Source organism: Stomoxys calcitrans, chromosome 4 (assembly GCF_963082655.1).
Source record: "Stomoxys calcitrans chromosome 4, idStoCalc2.1, whole genome shotgun sequence".
Lineage (NCBI taxonomy): Eukaryota > Metazoa > Arthropoda > Insecta > Diptera > Muscidae > Stomoxys > Stomoxys calcitrans.
The window spans coordinates 184652314-184679844 of record NC_081555.1 but is presented as its reverse complement, the minus strand read 5'-3'; the positions used below and the strand labels follow the sequence as shown (position 1 = coordinate 184679844).

The window sequence follows — 27531 nt, the reverse complement described above, 5'->3', positions numbered from 1 at the left end:
AAATGCGCCTGCTGTGACTCCAGAAGTTAAAATCGGGCGATATATATATATGAGAGCTATATATAAATCTGAACCGATTTCCATGAAATTCACCAGTAATGTCGAGAGTCAAGAGATAATCCTTCCTGCCAAATTTCGAGCGAATCGATTAACAAAAGGTCATTGTTTTCAATTTCAATAGGCTTCGTCTCTTGGCCGAAAAACATGTCTGTACCAAATTTTAAAATGATCGGATGAAAACTGCGACCTGTACTTTGTACACAAATTAACATGGACAGACGGACATAACTAAATCGAATCAGAAATTGATTCTGAGTCGATCGGTATGCCTATCAAAGGGTCTATCTCTCTTCCTTTTGGGCGTTACAAACAAATACACTAAGTTACAATACCCTGTGTCACAGTAGTGCTGTAGGGTATAAAAACATTAAAAATGTTTAAGCAAAGCGTTGTGTCGCAAAATGCATTGAGCAGGCACAATAAATTTATTGAGATTTTAGCTTTGTAAATTAATTTCAAGGGAGGCTGGGCAAAAGTTTGTCTTAAAAAATTTTTCATTAAAATATAGTCTTTAGAAAAAAATCAATAAAATTTACTCTTTAGAAAATTTTTTATTGAAATTATGTCTTAAGGAAAAATTATAATGAAGTTTTGTCTTTAAAATACTACGCTGAAATTTTGTCCTTAGAAAAAATTTGTTAAAAATGTTGTACTTAAGAAAAATAATTTTAAGGTGAACGTTTTTTTTTACGTTACCATGATATTTTTTACTCTTGTTTTGTGTAAACACAAAAACAAAGACATTTTGTCACCATGTTTTCATATGAAAACAAAAATTAAAAGATTTTTTAATTTAATATTTTCACAGGAAGGGAATTGAGTCCCTGGCAAATCTGAACTGATTTCGACCAAAAAACACAGTTATTGTGGGAGTTGGAAAGGGAAGTGGCGCTGTGCGCTTGCAAAGACTCTTTTAGAGAAAACCGGGCTATATATACATATGGGAGTTATATCTTAATCTGAACTGATTTTTATCAAACTTACCAGTCTTGTTGAAAGTCATAAGAGAATGAATTAACAATTGACGAAGTTATTGCAATATCAATTCAAATCGGAGGAATATATATATATATATATATATATATATATAAACCCAAATCTGAACCATTTTCTATAGGCTTCATCTGTAGGCCAAAAAAGATGCCTGGTCCAAATTTTAAGACTATCGAATGAAAATTGCAACCTGTACTTTGTTCACAAATTAACGTGGGCAGACAGACAGAAGGACTCGGCTCAATCGAATCGGTAAGTCTATCCCTCTTTTTTTCTGGGTGATACAAACAAATTCAATAAGTTATAATACCCAGTATTGATGTAAGTTATAATTAACAACATAAATGTAAAATTTTATTTAGGTTATTGGTAATATTACGTTTCCAGTAAAATATTCGTATAAATGTTTGGAGTCATCTGGAGAGGGTCCCCAACTTTACCATTGTTGTATTAACTACTGCCATTTACTTTTACACTTTTCACTTTAATCACATCAAAAGTTATAGGGTTTAAATGTAAACGACCCTAGCTTTAATATGTGTATCAAAACGAAACAGATACGATGTAATGACAATTGCTGATACAAATACAGTGTCTCTCTAACATTTGCAGGATCATGACTTCCACTCTTGTAGGGCAGGAAATTTGATTCATTCATTAATCAAATTTACATTCGATTCGATTTTATTATGGAGCTAGCCTGTCCTTGCCAATGGCCGATTGTATTCATCCATGTTTGTGTATAGTGATAAACACAATTACAGTTGATTTGTACGAGTATGTGTGTTAAATGGTGGTGGTCCTAGCGAAGAGATTAATAGCAATGTCATATTTCCTATTGCTATGTGAATTCGATTATGATGATGATGATGATGCTGATGCTGAGGGCATAATTAAGTGTAACTTCCAAATGTTTTCATGGGATCATGTCCAGATTCTATCCTCCTACAAATTGTGCATACGTAGGCTGAAACACACAACACATACACATAAGCATACGCATACGCATGTACGGGAATTGACTTGTGCAATAATAAAATGCATTTTACGATAACCCCATTATGTACACACACATTCGCATAACGTTTTGTAGCATCCGTTGTGTCTACTATGACCACAATTTATACGACGGCCTTGTTTGCGATAAGCTCAAATTGGCTGCAATGAAACATAACTTGGCATGGCATTAAAACTCAGGCCACACGCGCGCTCTCTGATAATAGCAGCGTCATCACGAACGTCCAGTGATTGTAAGGTGGTGGTAGTGTCCCCACAGTTGTTCTCAAAATTGTTAGTACAGTTTAATTTGTATCGTTACTATGAGCGGAACTATTTAAATATTCCTCGTGCAAAATTTCGTGAGAATGGGTTCACAAATCGGTTTTCAAGTGACAATATACTTGCAATTTTGGTCCAAATCGGAAAAACATATATATGGGAGCTATATCCAAATCTGAACCGACTTCCATGAAATTGACCTATAATGTCGGGGCTTATAAGATAATTAATCATGCAAAATTTCGTGAGAATGGGTTTACAGTTGACGATATAATTGCAATTTAAGTCCAAATCGGACGAATTGGAGCTATATCCAAATCTGAAACATTTCTTCCCAATTTCAATAGGCTTCGTCACTAGGCCCTAGAAAATGATTGTGCCAAATTTGAAGACGATCGGATGAAAATTGCAGCCTGTACTTTGTACACAAATTAACATGGACAAACGGACAAAGCAGAATCGAATCGGTATACTTATCAGTGGGTCTATCTTTCTTCCTTTTGGGTGTTACAATCAAATTCACTTAGTTATAATACCCTGTACCACAGTAGTGGTGTAAGGTATAAAAAATACTCTTGAAATAGTGGTAAAACTTAGTAGTAAAACTTTCCTATATACACAGAAAAAAGGTTACAAAAATGTTTTCAATTAAAAATTTAATCAAAAATATAAACTTTTTCAATTAACAACTTGATTGAATCAATCATTTTTTAATTAGAACTGGATGTTTCTCCAATAACGATCGTGATTTAAACTTTTGCAATATTTTTCTAAAACAATTCAAAGCGTGCTTAGTTCGGTCCGGCCAAATCTTGGGAACCCACCACCATAGTTTCGGCTAAAAATTTATACAAAATGAATTTAGTTGAAGGGCATCATTTTATTCTATATACCAAACTTCGGTCAAACCAGAAAAAATTAAGGCTTCTACGAACCAAACAAGGTTAATCAAGACACCGGTTTATATGAGAGCTATATCAAAATCTGAACCGATTTGACCCATGTGCAATCCCTAATGATATACATTCATAGTTAGTTTCTGTGCAAAATTGCATGCGACTAGCTTTACGCGTTCGTGATTTCGACAGACGGCCGAACGGACAGACATGGCTGGATCAACTCAGAATGTCGAGACGATCAAGAATATATATACTTTATTTTGTCTTAGACGAATATTTCGAGCTGTTACAAATTTATGGCAATAACACTGTTAGTATATGTCTGTAGCTAAAACTAATGCGCTAATGTCCTACTCTGTTTGATAGTTTGGGAAAAATTGCCTTTAACCTTTGTTTTAATTTTAGCGTCATATAACATATAAAGGGTATTTTTAAGCCCCATATCAACCCACCCCCGACATCCGCAAATTTGTCGAAAAACACGTGGGGTGTTTTTTGTAGAAAGAGTGCCTATGGACCCAAACGCAAACCTCATATTCGTGTAGCAGGAGCTTAACATATGTGTACCAAGTTGCCTCGAAAACGAGGGTGCGCCCTTTATAGCGCTCTTTCCGCAAAAAATTAAACATAACATTTGCATATTTTCAATGTTGGATCAATTAAAAAATTGTTGGAAATTCCAGTAATTTTTTTATCGAATCAATTACAAAATATTTCAAAATTTCATTCATTATTTTTTAAATTTAAATAAAATATATATATTTTTTTTAATTTATATTGATATTGTCATTTTCGTAATTAAAGTAGTTTCAATCAAAAAATTAATTGGATTCACTAATTTTGTATTTGAACCGATTTTTTATTTATTTTTTTTTTTCTGTGTACGATATTTGGTCATAAATAAAATATTGTGCGACATAGGAGTATATATCAATTTATATCTATATGGCCATACTTGTCGAGAGTAATCCAACCCAAGTTTCACCGAAATCGTAAAAATGCGGTACTCCGTGGGGTTATGAAGTGAAATCGAAAACGTCGTCTATATTGAAGTTCTTTTAGAACGTAGACCCATATGAAATTTGCCGTAGATAGCAGTCTACATAACTCAGCCAGTCTACCACACATTCCGCAGGCGAAGCCCATCCTTCACATTTCTAGCTCCCATTTTATAAGTAAAATATTGCTGAGTCAGAAATGCATAGGGCTCATTGCAAATTTGTAACGAATGTACCATTAAGAAAGGTTAAGGGATCTTCTTTTTACAGCCGAGTCCGAATGGCTAAGCCTTATCTGTGGCAATCATGGTAGCGTGCGAAGGAATAAAGAAATCCTCTTCAAATTTTGCCCAGATACTTCTTGTTGATATAGGTCGTTGTAGATTGCAAATAGGGCTCATCGGTTCAGATTTGGATTTACCGCCAATATGAATGGGGCCCTTCAATTCGATTTCATAAACCTCTAGAAGCCGCAATTTTCGTCCGATTTGTCTGAAATTTTATACGGAATGTTTTGTTATGACCTCCAATATCCGTAGAAAGTATGGTCCATATCGGTGTACAACCTAATATATCTCCCATTGAAATCGATCTTCCGATTTGACAAACTGAGTTCCTGGAAGCTAATTTGGAATAAGAAGATAAAACATGAAAAGAAAAATCATTTCACTATTAGCTTGAGTAGGATTACTTTTGAGCAACACTTTTATTGCATAGAATGTCCAAGCTGAGGGGATAAAGTTCATAGATATTGTTGTTGTTCTTGTGGCGTTGTTGGGGTGTTAGGTCGATGTTGAATATTAATAAATGTCCCTCATGTATGTATGTGCATGTAACAAGAATTTCACATACAGGGTTGGCTTAAAACTCCTTGCCCATTATTATGTATGCACATGCAGACACGCATAGCCATGTTTTATATGTAAATACCCTACAAACATTTTTTATAATTTTGATAGAGCGTTCGCCCCGCGCGATCTTTTGGAAGATTTTTACGCAAATGTTATTTCATATGAATTGCGAAATACTCTTCTACGATATCATTGGTTAATTCATTGCGTGTGCGGAAGTTTTAGGAACTTTTCTGGACGATTTTCCCTCAACCCGTTGCTTAATAATTGTCCGTATAACTCATGAAGCACTCCTCTAGTTTACCATTGTACAATCCATTACGTGTGCGGAAGTTTTAGCAAATCTTAGCGACGATTATCATTCAACCATTTGAGTTAAAATTATCGAGAAGATCGAGAAGTTTATAAATCGCCTGAGTTATTTTTTCGCAATTATTTTTAAAGACTTGTATTGAATTATGTTATTCGATGCATTGTTTTGATTGGACAACTTCCACAGCACCAAACAGAATTCTCACTTGGTGTATATGACGATTGGTACTTAGTTTAATGCATATGACGAGTGATACAAACAAGTTGTTTAAGTTTTTATTTCGTACTTATAACGTTTTCGATGAACGACCAATCTTGATATGCCTTCTATGATAGATATTCAAAGCGAATACCACGCTAAAATATTTAATAAAAAATCCAAAACGCTCATTTTTTATTCGTCCAGGCGAGTAATCCGCAACTCTTTCTAGAAAAGTATTTTGTAAATCTTCCAAAACAACACGATTCTTGCGCTATTCTGAAATCCTCCAAGAGTCTTTTGGCTTTCTCTTTGACATCTCATATAGAAGAGAGATTCTTCCAGAGATTCGTGTTGAGGATGACGGGGGAATCATATTCGACTCCTAGACTAGCTCGTCCGCGATCATAATCTTCATCAAGAAGAAACGTGGACGATTGTTCGCCGATCGAAAATGTTTGCAGGGTAGAAACAATACATAGAGACACATACACATACAAAGGGGTTTATGTGAACATTGCTACAGAGCAAAATATAAAACCAGTGATTTCAAGTTGCCATGTTCTTAGCTAGCCACACATTAGCATTTTTACGCAAAAAGGATGCTTGGAGTGGTCAGTGTATGGCGTTTAATGCCTAGTCATTGCGCATCCATTCCAAACGATTATTCACATCCGTAAATCGAAATGGTATAAAGTCCATAAACATCATACACATGGAAGACGTCACCGCCAACTGCCCCATGTTAGCCCATCTTGGGCATGTGTGGGCGTTTATTGGCAAATTACCACATTCATTTACATATACGTACATGATAACTTTTAGACGCATATTGATATCCCTTTAAGGATTATATAGCCACTAATGTGTGTGTTGAAAGTTTTCAAAAGGAGGTGCTTTAAAAACTTGGGCAAATTATTCATCATATAGAGCTAAGAATACTTTAAAGAGTTTCTGTTTTGAACACTAATGCTTTATACAGGTCATATCCCTGCAAACAATTTTGATTGTCAAACAATCTTTCGTGAATATTCTAGATGAAAATTATGATCGGAAGAGACAGCTCCTCACGATGATTCTTCTAAAAGAGTATTCAGCGAGTGTTCCATATAAGTTACAAACGAGTAAGTCAGAAAAGTCTTGGAAGGTTCAAGAATTGCGAAAGAATCCTGTGGACGAGTGAAAAGAAAGTGTCTTGGAAGATTAATAAAATACTCTTCTAGAAGAGTTGCGCATTACTCGCCTGGACGGGTATCAAATAAGTGTTTTGTAACATTTATTAAATAATAGCTGGACCGGGCCCGCTCCGATAAGCCTTCTTTTACTTTATATGGAACAACATTTGGAATATTTATTTTCGAAAATTAAAGAGCTTTTAGTGAAATACCATGCTACGAAAATAGTATATCGCTTGACGAACAGTTTGACAATATAAGTGCCTTTATCTGAATCCCATAAGATCTTTATTGGTATACGAATTTAAATTTAGATGTAAGGTGTACTCCATTCTAAAAATATTATATATCAGCCCGATATTCTCATGATGTCTCATTTAAGCCCCACATTGACATGGTTGGTATATGTGCCCGATTTAGGGGTGTTTTGGAGAGTGGGGTGGTCCCCCAATCACTAATCCCTGAAAATGTGCTCTATTCTCATATATTTGAACCCTATATTGCCATTGGCCTCAAAATTCGTTTTGTAATCTCAAATACCATTTACTTAAACCCCTCATTGAAAAAGCCAGCAAATATGTCCGGTTTGGGGTATGAGCTCTAAAACTATGAATATCGAGCTCCACTGTCTTGAAGGCCCAAATTGTCTTGGTGAGCAAATACGTCCTACTTGGGGGTTGTTATGGTGGTGGGACGTACCCCAGTCAGTTGGTCCCGAATGTTGATGTTAGATTCATGGTCTACTCCCCAATACCCTTCATTCGAGCTCCATTTTCCATAGTCGGCAAACATGACCGTTATGGGGAGTGTTTTGGGGGATGGGGTGGCCTCGAGTGACTGGGCTTTGAAAATATATATCAGTTTCGTGTTCTACTCTAAAATACCTCTTATTTGAGGCTCATATTGGAATGGTCTATGGCGGCCCCATAGACACTTTTCCCGAACATTGGTATCAGATTCGTGCTTTACTTCTAAAGTCCATTCATTTGAGCCCCATATTACTATGGTCGTAAATTGGTCTTCTGTGGGGGATGTTCTCGGGGATGGACGGCCCCTTAAATACTTGGTCCCACATCTGGATATCAAATTCGTATTCTACTCTCAAATACCTTTTATTTAAGTGTGGGGGGTGTTTTGGGGAAGGGGTGTGCCCCCAGAAACTTTGTCCCAAATTTGGATCTCAGATTGATATTTTACTCGTAAATTCCTTTCATTTGAGTCCCATATTGCCATGGTCGGTAAATATGTCCGATTTAGAGGTGTTTTGGGGGTTAGGGTGGTCTCCAAAATACTTGGTCCGACACTTGGATATCAGATACGTTTTCTAATCTTAAATAGCATTCATATTTGTTTGGTAAGATTTGGGGTGTTTGGTAAGTTTTGTGGTGGGGCACCCCGTTTAGGTACCCCATCCTAAATTTGGATACCAAATTTTTGTTTGTAGGGTACTATAAGAGAGCACATAAAATTTCACTTAAATCGCACTACCCATCTCCGAGATCTGGCGTTTCTGAAAATCAGGGTAAGGGGTGGCTCCGCTCCCCCCTCAGATATCAAAACATGTAGTACTCTATTTTCACCACGAGATCATTATGCGCCATTAGAGAAAATTTCAAGAAAATCGGTTCAGCCATTCCTTAGTCTATAAGGAACACACAAACAAACAAACAAACCTAAACAGTGTTGTCGAGCTTGGTTAATGTGGTAATTGTATCATAGATGCGTTTTCGCTATTAATACGATTCAAATACAACATACCAACGAACCCATCACACCTGATATGGTTGGAAAGTCTTCTAACCAAAGACGAAACGCATCACATAGTGGTTGATGTGTGTTGCTATCTTTGGCTTTCCTTTTCCATTTGCATCACCCATCATTGAGCTCGTCTCGAAAGAGAAATAAACAAAATTGTAAAATTTAATGATCTCTCCCTAACAGGCAAAAAACTTGAAAAATTCGGCAGAGCCCGGCCAGGATTCGAACCTGGGCATACGGAGCAACAGCGAGAGCCATTGCCGTTGTCTTAGCGTTCGAATCCATCAATACAACTTTCAACAGATGCCCAAAATCATGTATAGTACGGAGGAAGTGCAAAGTGTCACAGAAAGAATGTCTGCCATTACACAAAAAAATGTATTGTGGTTCATGTGATAATTGTATCACAGATGCGATTTCGCTATTAATATGATTCAAATACAACATACCAACGCCCGGCCCTTGAAGCAATCACACCTAATATGGTTGAAAAGTCCATTTTCCATTTGCATCTCTGATCATTGATCTCGTCTCGAAAGAGAAACAAACAAAACAATTGCAACATTTTATGACCTTCGCCCTTACAGGCAAAAAACTTGAAAAATTTAAGATAAGTTCGTTAAAAATTTCGTAGGCGCAAATGAAAATTTTGATAGAACTTTTTTTTCCTCAATCTGCGCCATAGTGCGTTGTCTAGAGGCTCAAGAAGTAAAATCGGGAGATTGGTGTATATGGGAGCTCGGACGATTCTAACCATACTCGACCATGCTCGACTTATCGGTCATTAAAAAGGTCTCTGCACAAAGTTTCAGCCAAATTGGATAATTCTTGTCCTCTAGAGGCTCAAGAATGAAATGGGGGAGAACGGTTTATACAAGAGCTATATCAAGTTTTGGACCGATTCATACCATATTTGTCAGGTATGTTGAAGTGGATAATAATTGCGCTCTGTAGAGGCAAAAGAAGGCAAGATCAGAGATCGGTTTATGTAGGGCTATACTTAAATAAACACTTTTACAATCCCAACCGTTCTAAAATGTTTGCATATATATATATATATATATATATATATATATATATATATATATATATATATATATATATATATATATATAACGTTTTAATTGGGTTTTTGAGTTTGCCATACATCCAAATTACAAAATTGTTTATCAATGATACAAATTCCATTGTTGGTCCGAACTCTGCGAATTTTTTAATTGAATGTAGTGATGGTGGCCATTGTAAGGAGATGGGTCAAAATACCGGCAGATAACATTTGTGCAGCTTGCACCTCGTTTTATGACCCACACACAACAATAGTTACTCATATCAAGCAAAAGTGAATTGTCTGAAAATTAGAAAGCAAATTTGATCGTTTGAATTGCTAACACTTCGTGTCAGCTACCCTGTATAACTTAAATTTTGGCTTCATATTTTGTGTGTGAAACCTCTACATATTTCCATTTTCTTTGTATATTAAAAACACTACACACACCAGGCCGAAGAGTTTTAGAATTTAAACTGCCTTAAAATATGTTATACGATACTCCTGGTGCTTTTCAGTTTCTCTTTGTGTAGTTACATGTCAAGACCAGTGTTGCCGTTTTTTGTAGGTTATTACCAAAATTGGTAGGTTTTTATTTTCTTGCTAGGTTAGTAGGCTGACCTCAATTTTTAGTAGGATTTTCAAACCAAGTTATTTGCTGAAAAAATCGCAAGAGATAACTTAAAATTATTTCTCTTCTTGTCGCTTTTGTGTATTCGTGAAGAGTGCAGAATAAAACCTTGTATGTCGAGGAGCCAAATACTGTTACAATGGGTCTCACTGCTTGAAACTTCAGGAAAAAATCCGTACACCGAAAGAAAATTTGATATCGTATGGTATCAATGGAATTGATAGATAGAAAAGCCAACACCACGAATTAATACCAAAGCAATACCGTATGGAATTTATAATGCTTTACATCCTCCGTACAACATGGTAATGTTTTGGTATTACTTTACTGTCAATACCGTTGGTATCAGTTTTTCGTTCGGTGTAAGCTCAGATGTTGACTATAACTGGTACTAATGCTAAGGGATTTCTTTCAAATTTCGTTAATTCTGGCTAACAAATGCGGCTTCAATTGGAAAATTGGACTGTATTGCAGCTGCATACAAATATGGTCAGATCTGGTCCAAACTCCAGCGTACAGGGGTCCGTGCAACTCTCAGACACGGCGAAAATGAGTAGTAACTAAAATACCGGCAGATAACATTTGTGCAGCTTGCACCTCGTTTTATGACCCACACACAACAATAGTTCCTCATATCAAGCAAAAGTGAATTGTCTGAAAATTAGAAAGCAAATTTGATCGTTTGAATCTTAAGTCACTTTATTCAAACTCAGCACGGTTGTTCATTGAAATGAGGGCAAAAATACGACTTTTATGAACTCAAGAGTTCTTGTCGGGTGAACGGTATAAATGGTGCTATATCAAGAGATAGGCCATCTTTGAACTTTAGACTGTAGAGTGATTTCAGCAAACAGACGGACGGACATGTCCAAAAGATCTATGGATAAAACGACGATCTGGCATGCATACTTTGTAGGGTTGAAAATGTACAATTTGCAAATAAAATGGCAAAATGGCCAACTCTACGGTGGTGGGTATAAAAACATAATAATTTTCAAGGGGTTGAAAATGTTAAACATTTTGTTGTATTGTATTATGCCCCAGTGTGTATGTGAATGTGCTGCATTTAGTGCTTTTTATTGTTCAGCTAAAATTAAAGATTTGGTACGATCAGTCAAGATGTAAGTCCCAAACTAAGCAATAAGCTTCAATTGGCCGTTAGGTAAAAGTTTTTTTATTTATTTATTTATACAAATACTGGACTTTTAGTAAATTTAACTTAGTACATAATTAGAAAGTAGAAATTTTGGCTACTAAGACCATTAGCTAAACAACTTTATTTTAAATAATTATTTTTGAATCCGCGTTGAAATTGACTGATATATTTATACTATCTGAAGGGGGGTTTTTAGAAGATCTACTTCTTTATTGTCGGGAATTATCCTTTGGGTTCGAATTAGATTCTCGCAAAAATTCAAAATGTGCACTACAGGCAGGGGTCCGTCGCATCTACGACACTTTTAGTCAAGATTTCTGTTTAGTAGTTGATGATGAGTGGAAATTGTGTGCGAAGTCGAGACAACGTACGGATTTTCCTTTTTTGATCGGGAGGGTCAAAGTTATACCAATTCGAATTACATTGAATTTGGCATCCATTACATAAATGTCGCTTTGTGCCATATCACAGTGGCTCCAAATCGGCAATTCCTGATCTTCTAAATTTTTACCCGCTTGCTTAGACCATTAAAGGCCGATTATATTGGATCACATATTTCTCAGATATGGGCACTACATTTTTTCGAAAAGCTTCATAGAAATACAATTTTTTTTTAATTTCTCTTAGCAGTATACCTTAGAAAATTCTACCTAAAGAGAAAATATTTTGACATTCTGTCTTTCGGGATTTTTGCAAAAAAAAAAAATTCGGGAATTTCAATGTTCCTACAAGTTTGTCCCCGGCACCGGATAACTTTGAGCATCACACTCATCTGGAAATTTTAACTCCAATATGTGTGGTGTTCTTCGTTTTCACGAGAAGCTTTGCTGGGAGCTTCCGGGCGTGTCCACAGGTTGCGGATAGTGGAGTATTCCATAAGGAGTAGCTGCAAATGCAGTCGCGGATAATTCAGTGCTATCGAGTGGAGACTCTCAGTGAGAGGCCGGGAGGCACCCGCTCTTGCTTAAAAACTGAGTGCCTATGATGCTCGATACGACAAAGCGATATCTTCCTGGGGCGATCGGTCGTATAGAGCGAAACGAGCTTGCTCACCTATGGGAGCTTGACGACACTCAACCAAATTTGTTATTCGAAACAGCAAAAATGTTTGCTGAAACAGCAGTTTTTGTCTGTTGAAAATGGGAAAACACACATTACTGCTGTTTCAGCAAACATAAGGTTCTTCGTTAGCAATCATTTGGACAGCTAAATCAGCCAACAAAATCTGCTGTTTTGAATACACACATCTGCTGAAAAAAATTATGCTATTTTTATGGTTGCCTGTCACTTCTTTTGATTACTTTAGGCATTTTTTAGTAATTTTGTTGGAAGAGATGATTTTAATTTGTGGAATATTACTATAAAGAAGCTATATTTCGAAATATGGCCGAGGTTCCCGCATTTTTTATTATTGCTCTACTAATGTGTACATGACTGACATGGCCCTTTGTATCTGAATTAAAAAAAAGATTATGGTAAGTATACATTCAGTGGTGATTATCAACATCCACTGGGACACAGATTTACATTTGTATTTAATTTTTCTTCTTACATTCCCTACATAATCAAGCAGCAGTCATATTCAGCAAACAACCGACTTTTAACCAGAAGCCTTCTGCTCAGAAATTGTAGAACTACTGCTGTAATAGCAGAACTACTGATGCAATAGCCGTAAAATAAGATAGTAATATTTTCAGCAAACTTTTTTCTATGAGTGGATATTGAGGTAGTTTTTCAATCATAGTACGTTATGAATGTGAGCTATAGAAAATGTATACTTTTGTATTCTTGTCAAAATATATTTCAATTCAGTCTGTTTGGAATATCCTGGAAGTTCATTACAAATATTCTTTTTTTAAATAAATTCTTGTATTATTCAAACTCAATTTCATCTCTATTCCACAATTCTGAGAGGGGAAGATTTGCTCGTTTCTACTGATAGTCTAACAATGGCAGAAGTCAAAATTCGAGATTTAAATCAAAATGGTAAAGAGTCATCCAATTATAATGAAGGAGAAACCAACGACATTTCGACGGAATATGATTCTAAAGGCAATATCACGACTGAAGAAGATTCTGATGTTGAAGAAACTACTAAGCGAAGAAGCAGCAGAGAACGAAGATTGCAGCTATATATATATATATATATATATATATATATATATATATATATATATATATATATAAAGGGTGATTTTTTTGAGGTTAGGATTTTCACGCATTAGTATTTGACAGATCACGTGGGATTTCAGACATGGTGTCAAAGAGAAAGATGCTCAGTATGCTTTGACATTTCATCATGAATAGACTTACTAACGAGCAACGCTTGCAAATCATTGAACTTTATTACCAAAATCAGTGTTCGGTTCGAAATGTGTTCATTCACCGTAACATTGCGTCCAACAGCATCTTTGAAAAAATACGGTCCAATGATTCCACCAGCGTACAAACCACACCACACAGTGCATTTTTCGGGATGCATGGGCAGTTCTTGAACGGCTTCTGGTTGCTCTTCACTCCAAATGCGGCAATTTTGCTTATTTACGTAGCCATTCAACCAGAAATGAGCCTCATCGCTGAACAAAATTTGTCAAAATTTCGAACCGAACACTGATTTTGGTAATAAAATTCAATGATTTGCAAGCGTTGCTCGTTAGTAAGTCTATTCATGATGAAATGTCAAAGCATACTGAGCATCTTTCTCTTTGACACCATGTCTGAAATCCCACGTGATCTGTCAAATACTAATGCATGAAAATCCTAACCTCAAAAAAATCACCCTTTATATATATATATATATATATATATATATATATATATATATATATATATATATATATATATATATATATATATATATATATATATATATATATATATATATATATATATATATATATATATATGTATATATATATATATATATATATGTTCCAGAAGGGGTTTCAACAACTCAAGGTAATGCGTGCAGATTGCTTAAGTCACTTTATGGTCTAAATGTCATTTTGAACAATTTCCTGGTTAATATTGGATTTCAAAGATCAAAACACGACAATTTTCTGCATACCAAATTTGAAAAAGGAAATGATTACATGTATATCATAATGTTCATGGATGATTTATTAATAGCTGCAACAAATATTACTTCCGTTAACAACTTAAAATGTGAATTGTCGAAACAATTTGAACTGTCTTAATGTGGAGATTTTAAAATTTTTCCTTGAAGTGCAGAATAATATATTGATGTTGTCTCAAGAAGCTGATATTAAAAATGTACTACAAAAGTTTTTAATGCAAGAGTGCAATCCTGTGAAAACGCCAATGGAGAAGGCCATGCAATTAAGAAAAACGGAAAACTCAAACATTAGAAAACCTTACAAAGAACTACTGGGAAGTTTAATGTACATTATGCTTTGCGTGAGACCCGAGATATGCTCTCATGTTGGTTATCTTGAAAGGTTTCAACAACAGCCTTCAGAACAACATTGGATAAATCTTAAAAGGGTTCTAAGATTTTTGAAATGGTCTATGAACTGAAAACTTCTTTATGAACCAAATGAGGGCGACATATTAACTAGGTACGCCGATGTTGACTGGGGAAGTGATATAAATGATAGGAAATCTGTCAGTGGATATATTTTCATAGTATTCGGCTGTACTGTATCCTGGTCCAGTAAAAAACAACAAACTGTTGCAACATATTGTTCAAACCTCACTTTAAACGCATCTACAGTATGGCCACTTTACAAAAGAGAGGGAACAAAATTGAGATATTCAAGCAAGTTTTTCCAATAAAAACTAATCAATTGAATACAACTCATCAATTTAATATAACTTCTAACTGAACTATCGTATGTTGACGCCTACTGCACCAAAGTCTTTGTAAATTATGCATCAAAATGAAAATCGAACCACTAATGTATTCGTAAATCGCAAAACACAAAGCCAATCTCGGCCAAAATTTCCAAAAAAAATACAAATGCAAATTTTGCCCATGACCATTCCACAAAGGAACAGGGGAAAAAATGTTGCCAGCATTAGGAGGGGAAAACCGCCGCAAAAACTTTTTTCTGATGGTTTCGTCAGGATTCGAACCAAGGCGTTCAGCGTCATAGGCGGACGTGCTAACCTATGCGCCACGATGACCTCCAAATTTCCAAAAATAAAAATTTTAATTTGAATATCCCCGAAACCAGTAAAGAAAGTGTAAACCTCAAAAATACTTTTCACTTTAACACCTCAGGCCTAATTATTTCTAATTTCAAAGAGTTATCTCTATCCGTTCTCAAATGACATTTTTATACCCTTCACCATAGGATGGGGGTATACTAATTTCGTCATTCTGTTTGTAACTACTCGAAATATTCGTCTGAGACCCCATAAAGTATATATATTCTTGATCGTCGTAAAATTTTATGTCGATCTAGCCATGTCCGTTCGTCTGTCTGTCTGTCGAAAGCACGCTAACTTCCGAAGGAGTAAAGCTAGCAGCTTGAATAAACCGATTTTGGGTTTTGACTTCTTGAGCCTCTGGAGGGCGCAATTATTATTCGATTGGAATGAAATTTTGCACGATATCCAACAAAAGTGCTGAGTATGGTTCAAATAGGTTCATAATCTGATATAGCTGCCATATAAATCGATCTGGGATCTTGACTTCTTGAGCCTCTAGAGGTCGCAATTATTATCCGATTTGCAATTTTGTACGACGGATCCTCTCATGACCATCAACATACGTGTTTATTATGGTCTGAATCGGTCTATAGCCCGATACAGCTCCCATATAAATCGATATCTCTATTTTACTTCTTGAGCCCCCAAAGGGCGCAATTCTTATTCGAATTGGCTGACATTTTACACAGGTCTCCAACATATAATTTAATTGTGGTCCAAACCGGACCATATCTTGTTATAGCTCTAATAGCAGAGCAAATCTTTTCTTATATCCTTTTTTGCCTAAGAAGAGATGCCGGGAAAAGAACTCGACAAATGCGATCCATGGTGGAGGGTATATAAGATTTGGCCCGGCCGAACTTAGCACGCTTTTACTTGTTTTTTACTACTTTCTTGATTCTATTCTGTGACACACACACGCTGCAGCACGCCGTTCGGACCAAGCTTTAAAAAGGAGGACCATTATCATTGAGCTTGAATAGGATGTGAAATGTACCCCCTTTTCTTTAATGAAATGCACATGGGCAAATTTGCATACATCTAAACAAAGTGGACACATCCACACATCCAATTCCATGGTTAGCAACCTTGAATGTATGAGAAGATCCTTCTGCTTTTTGTATAGTCGTGGGATATACTCACAAGGACATTTACATATGACTCCAATACTTACCCAAACTAGTGGAACAGATTTGTATCCGAATTTGTTGCGGTTGGGCAACTGAATTGGCCTTTAATTTCTCAACCCACCCTTAAAAGTGTAGACAGTGGAATTGAAACAAAATCAATTATTTTAACTAATTCATTTGTCTTTTGTTTTGTTTATGTTGTTCTTTTATTTGAAATACATTCTTATTATTTTTTAATTATGCGTAAATTTGAGTAAAAATTCACTGGCAAAAGAGAATCACAGAATCTCTTGGACTACTGCCTTGGTTGCGAGCTGCAGCCGACTACTTTTGGGAGCCATCTGGGTGTGGGTGGTAGTCCTCCGCCAGTGTGTCCATTCGTAGATAAGTTTGCAAAAACAATTTGTTGGGGTATAGTTTTATGTATGTATGTGTGTATATGTGTATATGTGTATATTATAATTTATTTGTCGACTATGTTCTTCTAGGGCTAAACTTGAATCATGGGGATTTCTTCTCGGGCTTGGATGGACTCTTTTTGTTGGTGTGGGGCAGGGGAGGGGGGGGACAAGGGTCGGGTTTGGTTTCTTTTCTTCGTTGATCCAATAAAATTAATTTCAAACTCATGTTATATACAAAATACAAGTAAAATATATAATTAAAATTTAATAGAAGTGCAGTAAGTAGTATGTAGGTATGTCGGTATCAATGCGGATTGTGCGCTGAGCCCACAATAACTCAATGCCTCTTCACGTGCCGCCTGCTTAATTGTCGATGTAGTAGTATTGGTTTAAAAGTAAAAACAATATTTAAATGTAAAATATGCGCATTCACTTAAAAGCAAAAATAATCTAATTTATACTTAAGAGGGGTGGAGGAGGAGAAGGAGGAGGCGAAGGAGAAAAAGGAGGGGAGCGAGAAGACAGCTTGTGAGAAAGGGAAATGAGGGTTCTTCCTCCACAAAACAAAACATAAGGGACAGATTTCAATGGACTCGTTTAGGTGTAACAGATTAAAAACTAAATTTAAATCAAATGAGTTGATCCTTGTAAGCCTAGTAAGTAAATGGCAGATGATGAATAGACGCTGAGCGCTGTGCCAGCAGAACAGAATTGAGTAGCTCAAGATCCCGTACGCAGGTCTACAGTTCAATCGATCACATGGGGTAGGTATGCTGCAGTAGCGGGTTCGGGTAGGGGTAGGGAGTGAGCAAGTAGTTGGTAGACACCTACTTAATACTTATCAGCTTCAGCAGATAACACTGGGTTGGGTTGGGGTGGGGCGTGGAGAGATAAGAGGGTTTGGTTTCTAGATTTCATCTACGCGGCAGCTCTAGTGGCGGTGATTTCTACGTCGTTGTGGCTGCTGTTGGTAATGCTGCTGCTGTTGCTGATTGTGCGACTTGCAGGCATCGGCTCGCCGCAAAACTTCCGCATAGGACAGGTCAAGCTTTTTCAGTTTGTGCAGATCTTGCGAGACGGTACTTGGCCTGTAAGGAATGTTGCTGACATCCACCTCCCGACTTACTCGGCCACTAAGACTGCGGTTGTAAATAATCATCGAGTTGCCATTCCACTCGTATTTGGGAGCGCTGCGTGAGGCCCTCGAGCTGGCCGGGGTAGTTTGGAATTGGTTGGACGTCGATGCCATGGGAGATTCAACGTAGGGACGAACGTCTTTGCGTTTTTTGCCGCTAGCCACAAAGATGCGTGGAGGCGTGGGCAAGGCCAAGGGCGATTCGGAACGATCACTGGAGAAGTTGCGGTTCTTGCGACGATTCTTCTTCTTAATGCCAACTCCAACCGCCAAATAGTCCAAAGGTTCCCGCTTCAAGGGTGTTAACACCCGGCCGTTCTCGACTATTTGTTTGGCATTCGGAGACGAAAGCTGGCCTATGGACGCAGCCATGGGTGGCTTGTTTTCTTGATTCTTCTCGATAATGTGCTTCTTGGCAGTCTTGCGTTCCAATTTAGTGATGCATTCGGACATGGCAAACGATTGCTCGGAGACGGCTGACGATATGATGCTCTGCGAGTCATCACCGAAATCAATGGGAAGTTCTTCGTTGGCAGGAGTCACTGGAGGTACTTTTTGCGTGGTATTGGCCACGGGGTGAGTGTCGTCCAGCAGTGGGAGTTTGTCGCCTTCTTCTTTGTTCTCGGCAGCCTTTTTCAAGACGGCAAATATCTCCTTGAAAAGTTCACGATATTCGGGACGATTGCGGAAGCGAGAATCAATGGGGCTGGCATCATCGTAAATGCTGAACTTGCAATCCTCCCCATCACCGATGGAGCACAGAAAGTAGCCAGGCCTCTCATCCGTTTGCGTCGCCTTGGTACTAGTCTCATCCGAATAGCCCGAAGATGAGGTCTCCGCCTCGGAAAATTCGGTAGGTGTACGACCACGACTCTTATCAACTTTGGTATTGGCCTTGCCATCATTATTCATGCTGCCATTGCAACTGCTGGCCGCATCTCCATTGGTGGAGGTATTGCAATTCTCCGCCACCACAGCATGAGCAGCCTGCAACATCAATTTCTGTGTCTGTGCAAACTCTCCCGACGACTGGAACTCCTCGGCTAAGGACATGCCACCATTTGTGTTCTTGCGGGCGATCGATGATCGTTGAACCTCGAGCAGCGCCTCGTACTTCTCCACCAAATCACGATAGGGATTCGGACTACCAGGAACATTCAAATCCAAAGAGTCGGGATGTTGGGGCATAACCTGCATAATTGGGATGGGATGTTTAGACGGTTATTAAGACGCTTTTGCCACTAACTACGCTTCTATAGTTTGTAACGAAATTAACAATGCTCTTTGGCTTTCGGCTCGTTTGGATCGTTTGGATCGTTATTATGAGGGCGATAGATGCACAAAGAAAGAGGGGAATAGATAGAGATAGGTATACAGTATATTTGTGCGGAAAGGGCATTTACAGGAAAAAAAAAACAGAGCGAGAGAGAGAAGAGCGAGATGGATCTGGTTTTCAAAATAAAATATAAAAGTGTATAGTTGTGTTGCATGTGTGTATGTTGAGAGATAGATAGAATATATGTATGTATGTAAGTAGATACAAACTTTTCGGTTCATGCACTGACAAAAATTACCAACAACAACAACTGACAATAGCATTGTAACATCATTTCTTTTATTGGTCCTTTTTTTCTGGTAAGAGAAACTTAAATATCACACACAGAGACAAAGTCCTCTTGTCATGGTTAACCAAAAAGGATACCATATGGTACAAAACAAAACAAAATATTCTACAAATGAATGCAAGTTAAAAAAAACAGAACAGAACGAAAAACGTTGAGAAAAACACTTGACACTCAACACTGGACAGGCGATTCGCTGCAACAGAAGGAGACGGGTGAAGAGGGAGGGAGAATGGAATTGGATTTGGTTTGAGTATTAATTTTGGGGGAGTGGAGGTGGGCAGTGGGGTGCTTGGAATACTTTTTTCGTAATACTAAGAGGATATGATAGAGGATCGCTCGTTTAGAAATGGCAAGATTTCGGTGGGAATTTGATCATGAGGATATGCAGTTGGTACGTCGACTGTCTCTAGGTCCAGCCTGTCTGTCTTAACGTTTTTTGCTCCTTGACTTACTTCACTAAGAAAACAATATGAGTATGTATGCATGTATGTGTATGTGTTCTCGAGTACAAAAATATGTCGTTTCTGTTTACTTTACACTAAGAATAAATTAAATTAAAAAAAATATATATCCACACACAGACGCACGGTTAAATAGAGCCTACGAACTAGATTAGTCTAAGATGGGAAATGTTACAAAAACAAAAATTAAAAACATAAACAAAGTCTTGGCACATTTAAAATGTCTTCAACGTTTGGAACGTTGCGTATTGTCGGCATTTGTGACTACTCAGATCAGTTAGAGCGGAATGTTTCCCGGTGTTTGTGAGTGTAAAAGGTCGGTTGGTAGATAGGTTGGTAGGTAAGTACAAGTAGAAAAATTCGCTATGTTTAACAATTGAAATGCACTCTCGTTGCAAGCGTTTGATGATATGGGTCTTTTGTCAAAGTCAGCGTCAGCGTTTAACGTCTTCGTCCTTGGTCAAAAGAGCAGTGAGAAGTCTTCGTCGTCGGGTATGGAAGTGATCATACGGCTTATAACTAGAGCCGGCCATTGCAGCATTTTCGCCAGCCAACTCATGAAACTGAAACGTTTGACGGTTTTCTGCCAAAGTTCTAACAAGACCGTGTCTAGAGAGATTGGCATTTGTTCATGCAGGTACTTTGTGTTGATATTTGAACAAATCGGACAAGTAGGCGTGGCTACCTGCTTCCTTGCCTAATAAACCAAAAAAGAAGAAAAAATCAAAAGAAATAGTAGGAAAATCATGGTGTTTTGTTGGTTTGTTTGTTTTTTTTTTTTTTAATTTAATCTAAAACAAATTAGGAAAAAGAAAAACCAGACGAACGAACAACAAGGTGGTGGTGGTGGTGGAAACAGAGACGGAAACGCATACAGAGAGTTGAGAGTGTGGATAAGACGGTGGTGGTTACGTTTACAATTGCTTAACACGATCGCTCCTGAGTGTGTGAGGTAATGAGTTGTGGACTATTCTGAAATGCTGTGATGCGATTGATGTTACAAACACCCACCCCCTTAAGAAAAAACATTCACCCATCCACGCACACGCACAAAATCCTTAAGTTAGATACGACATTACATAAAACAACAAATAAAGCTACCATGTTCACAGCTCACCCACAACGAGTGGGGCAGAGAGAGAGAGAGAGAGAGAGTGAAGTGAGAGTTATAACAAAACACCATTAGTCAAAGATTCTTGTGTACACAGTTCACGATGCACGATGTGAGATCGGTAGACAAAGAGATACACTGTTAATGTTAATGCGATAAAAACGGATACAAATCGAAATGGTTGGTAGGTGATGGAAAACGATGAGTGCACGAGAATGAGAGTACGAACGAATACATCAAGTACGCCATTAAATATGGAGTTAGTTTGATCACATTGTCAACCTCGCAATAAGCCATAGAAGAGTGATTTGAAATAGAAACAATTTCTCACCTTGATCGACATGTTGGAGCGATAGGCTGCCTGCGAGTGTTCACTGGCATTGTCGCCAGCTCGACTACCTTCCAAGTCCAGCAGGCTGTTCTCTTCGTCCTCCTCGCACTCCTCCGTGGGAGCCAAAGAGGATTGCTCGTCATTAATGCGATCATCCATGGATCGCAGGCAACGGCTACACATCTGTCCTTGCCTAGAAAAATGTAGTGGAATTAAAAAAAAATAATTGAAAATGCCAAACGATGCTGAGCTATTGCAAAAATACCCACCTGACTTCATCCAGAATAGATAGTTCATCATGCATAGACTTCATTTCTTCCGTGCCACTGTTTTGAGCAATTCGAGTCTGGAGAGTTTGGTTTTCTTGAACTGTAAGCAATCGAAATGTTAGCCTTACACATACACACAAAGCGGAACAAGTCACTTACTTATGGCCACCAGCTGTTCTTCCAATTCACCACAACGCTGCTGTTCGGCCATGTAGGCCTTTTTGGTTGCCTCAAAATCACTAACCAATTTAATGATTTCATCGTTGCCCTCTTGGCCACCAACCATGCTCAGATCCAGCGAACTGTCATTCTCAATGCCACTTATGCCTGTGGAGTTACGGGCGGCAGGTGATTGGAATGTAAAACTACAGTTCTCCGGAGCAGAAGTATTGGCGTCATATCCCGGCTGGGCCGATATGGCATCTGCATCAGCATTGTTGGTGGCAACAATGGGTTTCAGCTTGATGGCATTCGCCTCTCCCCCTGCTTTGCCCAGCTCGGAAACAAGCCTTTCATTTTTTCGCCTCTCTGCGGTCAATAGTTGGCGGGTCTCTTCCAATTGTTTTGTCAGTTCTTCGGTGCGAGCCTCGAGTGTCTCGATGTTGTGACCAAGCCTGAAATTGAAAAACAAAACCAATCACCTCAGTCTACGCCCTCCTCTGGGATGCATTCTACCGCGCGCTACTTACGTCTTAATATGCTTCTTATCGGCTGTGTTCTCAACGAGCAAACGATGATTGGCGCGCTCCAAATCTTGAATGCCAACTTCCAACTGCTCATAGACCTTCAGGCGGGAATCATTCACTTCACGCAATGCTGTGGTATGCTTTTTTAAATACTGTACGGGAGAAAAGAGGGGGGGAGGGAATTAATTAAAATCAACGTGCAACTAATGATTTTGCTCAATTATCGCTTAGTCATCTGCCAATAATGAGCACTGCGATCGCATTTTGCCAAGATGGGCCACGAGACGAGGAAACGCCGAATGCACACTTAATGCATTCCCTTTCTTCTATGCGGGTCACCTAAAAGCACTCTATCGCAGTATTGTATCCCAATGCCAAGCGTTAAATTTAGAAAATTGTCTTGTCTTCACATCGAAATGCGAAATGGTTCATGGTGTGAATGCGACTCCCCAGTTTCGTTTGGTATTGCATGGCGTGGTTAATGTTTTGCTTGATTGAAATTCAAATTGAGATGCCCCACCACCTACCTCCCTCGCTCCTGCAATTACTGAGCGGGCGGAAATCGAATGTTCTTCTTGAGCTGCAAGCTGGCTGACTGGCAAACTGTGTTACGCCTAAATTTATGGATTTCTGTGAGACTGATTGATCCATTTATGCATTGAACTCTGTCGATCATCAATTGATCTTGGAGTCATTTACATATTCATATGCAGCCTGTACATGGCCCGATATGTAATGGGCCTTGCCAGCCCAATGGAAGAGCTAGTTAATGATGCGTTAAGTGTGCCACGCAGACGGACAGAAATAAACAGGAGCACTGCTCAAGGCGTAACGTATTTTGGCACCCATAACAGAAGACCGACCACTGTTCCACTTATGGATGGCAATGCTTGATGGCGTCTTTGCCAATGCTGGGTGTGCATACTTACCACAATTTCTTGCTCTTGCTCCTCGATGGTGTGCTTGTGGTCTTTCAACAACGTTTCCAGTTCTTTATTACGCTCCAAGAGTGTCTTGCCCAATTCAGCTGCTAATTGCAAATCTAAAAAAAAATATAGAACAAAAGAAACCCAAAATTAATGTAAGGCTACAACATGAGCATTTGCAAGAAAAAACGGAAAGGGGGAGACCACACTCACGCTCATCCACAGAAGTAAAATTCTCAATATCTTTTTCGAGTTTTTCAAAATTGACATTTAGGTGAACCATGTTTTGAACTTGGTTGTTTTCTTCTTTTTGCAGAATATTTTAGATTTGTTACACAAATTTTGAAACAGTTTAACTGTTGTCTTAGAGTTAGAGTTTGGTGTTACGATCGATCGAAACGTAAAACTAGACTGTGTCCTTTCTGTCCAAAATCAGGATAATTTATATGCAGCCATATCAGTGTAATGGCATGTGCACTTGTCTACCTGTTGGTCCAAAAGGCATAGCAGATGCATTCAAACCAGTCAGGTTTTGAAAATATTCGCGGAAAGGTGCGCCGAAAAGTCAACAGGTACAGGACCACACATTCAACTGGCATCGCACTCTTGAAGTGAATTTGAGTCATTGGTACCTGTGATTGTGGCACAATCTTTAGTCCTTACCCTGGATTATACTATGGCCGGGAATTCCCCAGCTAAATCAAATGTCTACCTCATTTGCGAAAACTTCTAATCACACCTTAGCACAACTTACAGGCGATATGCGTAAATCTCAATAAGGGGTGTAGTTTTAACAATTTACCTCATTTTCGAATAAATGAAAACCTAGAATTTCTATGTAAATCTATTCCCAAAATGTTGTGGCTTCCTCTTTGACTCAAAGCGTTAACTGTATGTTTTTAAACTAAAAACTCCTAAATTACGACAATTATTTCCTTTGATATACTTACTAGTGTAAACTCTAGATCAATGCAATTTTATTTTTAGGAAATAAGTGGTAGGGGACTCCGTAACGCCTGGGTTCGAGTTCTAATGCTGGCGACATTTGTGAGGTATCGCATTGCGGCACGCCGTTGGGACTCGGCTATAAAAAAGGAGGACCCCTATCATTGAGCTAAAATTTGAATCGGACATCATTCTTTGATGTGGGCCATTATGGAATGCTCACGGGCAAATTTTTTAATTTGAAATGGCATTACAACCCGTTTGTCCAGTTTAAAGCGTGTTTGGTATATTGGTCTGTTGCAACAGAGATAGACTGAGAATTATCTTAGTGAGTCCGATTGCTACTGGAAGGTCACTAACACGAAATTAACCTACATTTGATCTTGATTGTTATCCTTAGCTACCAATATTAACATTGTTCTATCTCCAATTTACAACTCACAACTCAAGTTAATGAATTTCCCACATTATGAGGAGAACAATCTTGAATTTATTTTAGATGTTCCAAAGCATTAAGTTTTTGTGAGTTCTTAGTAACTTATACGAGTACTAAATGTACCCTGATTTTAATATTTTTTTCCCCCACTTTGTACCCTCAAAATTAAGAATTTTGTGAAGAGCATGGCAAAACTCAACATCTTGTAAACAAAAAAAACTCTGATCTTGGACACGATCATATTGCCGGAGATGTCAAAGTGGATGTATCTGCTGCTAAGAGAGATTGGTTTCGTAACTTGAACCTACGTGAACAACTTCGCATATTCGATAGCTATGTTACTACAAAAACCTCCTTGAAGAATTGGAGGCGAAGTCAAAGTGGAACTCCATACATAGCTATGTGGCAGGAGTCATAGGTGTGCACTGCGTAACACGTCCTTCGACAAAACATTTCTGAGCAATTATTACACTGGATATCAAAAACGCATTCAACTCTGCTGAGTGGAATGAAATAAGAAAGTTTATTAGGCGACGAAACATGTCAGGCTACCTGATCAAAATGATTGACTGCCTTCTCGAGAAAACAGAATCCTTTTGTACGATACGGACACAGTTGTCACGGAATACAAAGTCATGTCAGGCATCCCACAAGATCCATTTTGATAGATAGAGAAATGATTGAGTATTTTCGAACTTTCAGATGGCCAACAAACCTGTTTTTGTTACTTTATGTGCACGCTAAACTAGCTGTGAACTTGTAAACTTCAAAAATTATATACAATAATAACTTTAATAAATAAAAAACTAATATTTCCATATATCAAAACTATAGTGATTGTTTCCAAAGTTTAGGGAGTGTGATAGGAAAAAAATTGTGTTCGTGAGTTGTGACTTGTTAACTTCCCCATAAATAGTAGCAACCTAATTTTCTAATTTTTTTACCTTATTTAATACAGTATATTAAACTTAAATGAAATCTTAAAGGCGTTCGGAAGATAGTTTTTTGAATCTTGGCAAAATGAGTTTTTTTCCTCTGCTAGATCTGACGAACTGCACACGATTATAGAGATACAAAGGTTCATTTGTGTATATTATATTATGTATCCGAATTAAACATCAGATCTTCAGGTAGTTATGAAATTGAACGTTAAAAATTTGGTACTCGAATTTAGATATTCTGTTTCTCCCTATTTCGTTAAAGACATAGCGTGCGATGGCGTTAAATGCAACATATTTCTTGATTATTCTTAAAGACAAGTGTCGTATGCACCATTCCTCAAAATTTCAAGTGGATACAATTGTAAATAACGGAAGTTACGTTTTTTCCTTCTGCTGTAAAGTAACATAAACGAGTCAGGCTCATTTTATATTAAGTCATCGATGTACTCTATATACCCATTGTTCACATACAATTTTCATTATTGTTCATTGAAAAATAAATTTCTTAGTGATCTTCATTAATCAAAATTTCACAAACAAAACTTGTTTTCTTTTTGAGTTTTTCAATGTAAATACAATTGAACGTGAGTAAGCTAAAGTTGCGTACATTTTAACGAGTAAAAGCTTCCAAAGTTCGGCCGCGCCGAATCTTATATACGCTCCACCGTGAATTGCATTTGTCAAGTTTTTTGTCCGGTATCTCCCAATTGGCAAACAAAGGGTAATGGATATGATTTACTATTCTGTTGCAGCTATGTCAAATTATGGACCCAATCGGACCATACTTGGTTAGGATGTTAGAGACTATAGCAGTCATTGTGCACAATTTCAGTCATCATGTTAAATCGGAAGAACGGTTTATAGCATGTCCGCCTATGGCTCTGAACGCCTGGGTTCGAATTCTGCCAAGACCATCAGAAAAAAATTTGAAGTTTGCCCCTATCCCTTAGTGGAATATTCAAAAATTTTCAATTTTGCACATGTTAAAGGTCATGAAAGGTTCAGCCGAATCGGTTATTAATTGCGCCCTCTAGATGCTCAAGAAGTCAAGATCCGAAATCGGTTTACATGGCAGCTGTACCAGGTTACGGACCGATCATATTTAGCACAGTTGTTGGAATTCGTAACAAAATACCTCTTTCAATATTTCAGACAGATCGGATAGGAATTATGGCTCAAAAAGTCAATATCCGAAATCGGATTACAAGGCAGCTATATCAAATTATGGAACGATATGGTCCATTTACAATCCCAACCTACTAATAATAATTGGAAGTATGTGTGCATAATTTCAAGCGTCTAAGCTTTATTTCTTCGTAAATTAAAGATGGAAATGGCGAAACCGACTTAAAATATCAAGACGATCAAGAATATACTCGTATATACTTTGTAGGCTTTCAGATTCACATTTCAATGTGTTACGAACGTAATGACAAAATTCGTATTCTCCCATACTGCGGCGGAAGGAAAAAAATGTTTGCCGGTAGTTTTCCATTTGTAGCAGCATTGCAAGTTTACGATGAGTCAAATCTTATCCAAAAGAATCCAAGAAGTCATTGAACAATTGGACTGCCCTTGACCAACATCTTGCTCAAAGTAGAAAAGC

General features: G+C 37.8%; 1 protein-coding gene and 2 long non-coding RNA genes across 11 annotated transcripts in view; 2 read left to right on the top strand and 1 right to left on the bottom strand.

Annotated features, from left to right (window-relative positions):
• Positions 1 to 876: 876 nt before the first annotated feature.
• Positions 877 to 26387, top strand: LOC131996679 (uncharacterized). Its single transcript, XR_009397928.1, has 4 exons — positions 877 to 1089; positions 1178 to 1305; positions 25943 to 26114; positions 26188 to 26387. It is a non-coding gene; the product is annotated as an uncharacterized LOC131996679 (long non-coding RNA).
• Positions 13154 to 15731, top strand: LOC131996678 (uncharacterized). Its single transcript, XR_009397927.1, has 2 exons — positions 13154 to 13341; positions 14293 to 15731. It is a non-coding gene; the product is annotated as an uncharacterized LOC131996678 (long non-coding RNA).
• Positions 16818 to 27531, bottom strand: part of LOC106082428 (cerebellar degeneration-related protein 2-like) — a 101941-nt gene continuing 91227 nt past the window's right edge. For all 9 annotated transcript variants that reach the window (XM_013244926.2, XM_013244928.2, XM_013244930.2 and 6 more), the window contains 6 exons: positions 23607 to 23719; positions 22681 to 22829; positions 22151 to 22605; positions 21992 to 22091; positions 21723 to 21915; positions 16818 to 19385 (listed from right to left, as the gene is read on the bottom strand). In XM_013244926.2, the coding sequence (XP_013100380.1) occupies positions 17991 to 19385; positions 21723 to 21915; positions 21992 to 22091; positions 22151 to 22605; positions 22681 to 22829; positions 23607 to 23719 (2405 nt within the window). In that variant the 3' untranslated portion in view covers positions 16818 to 17990. The remainder of the gene's footprint in view (positions 19386 to 21722; positions 21916 to 21991; positions 22092 to 22150; positions 22606 to 22680; positions 22830 to 23606; positions 23720 to 27531) is intronic.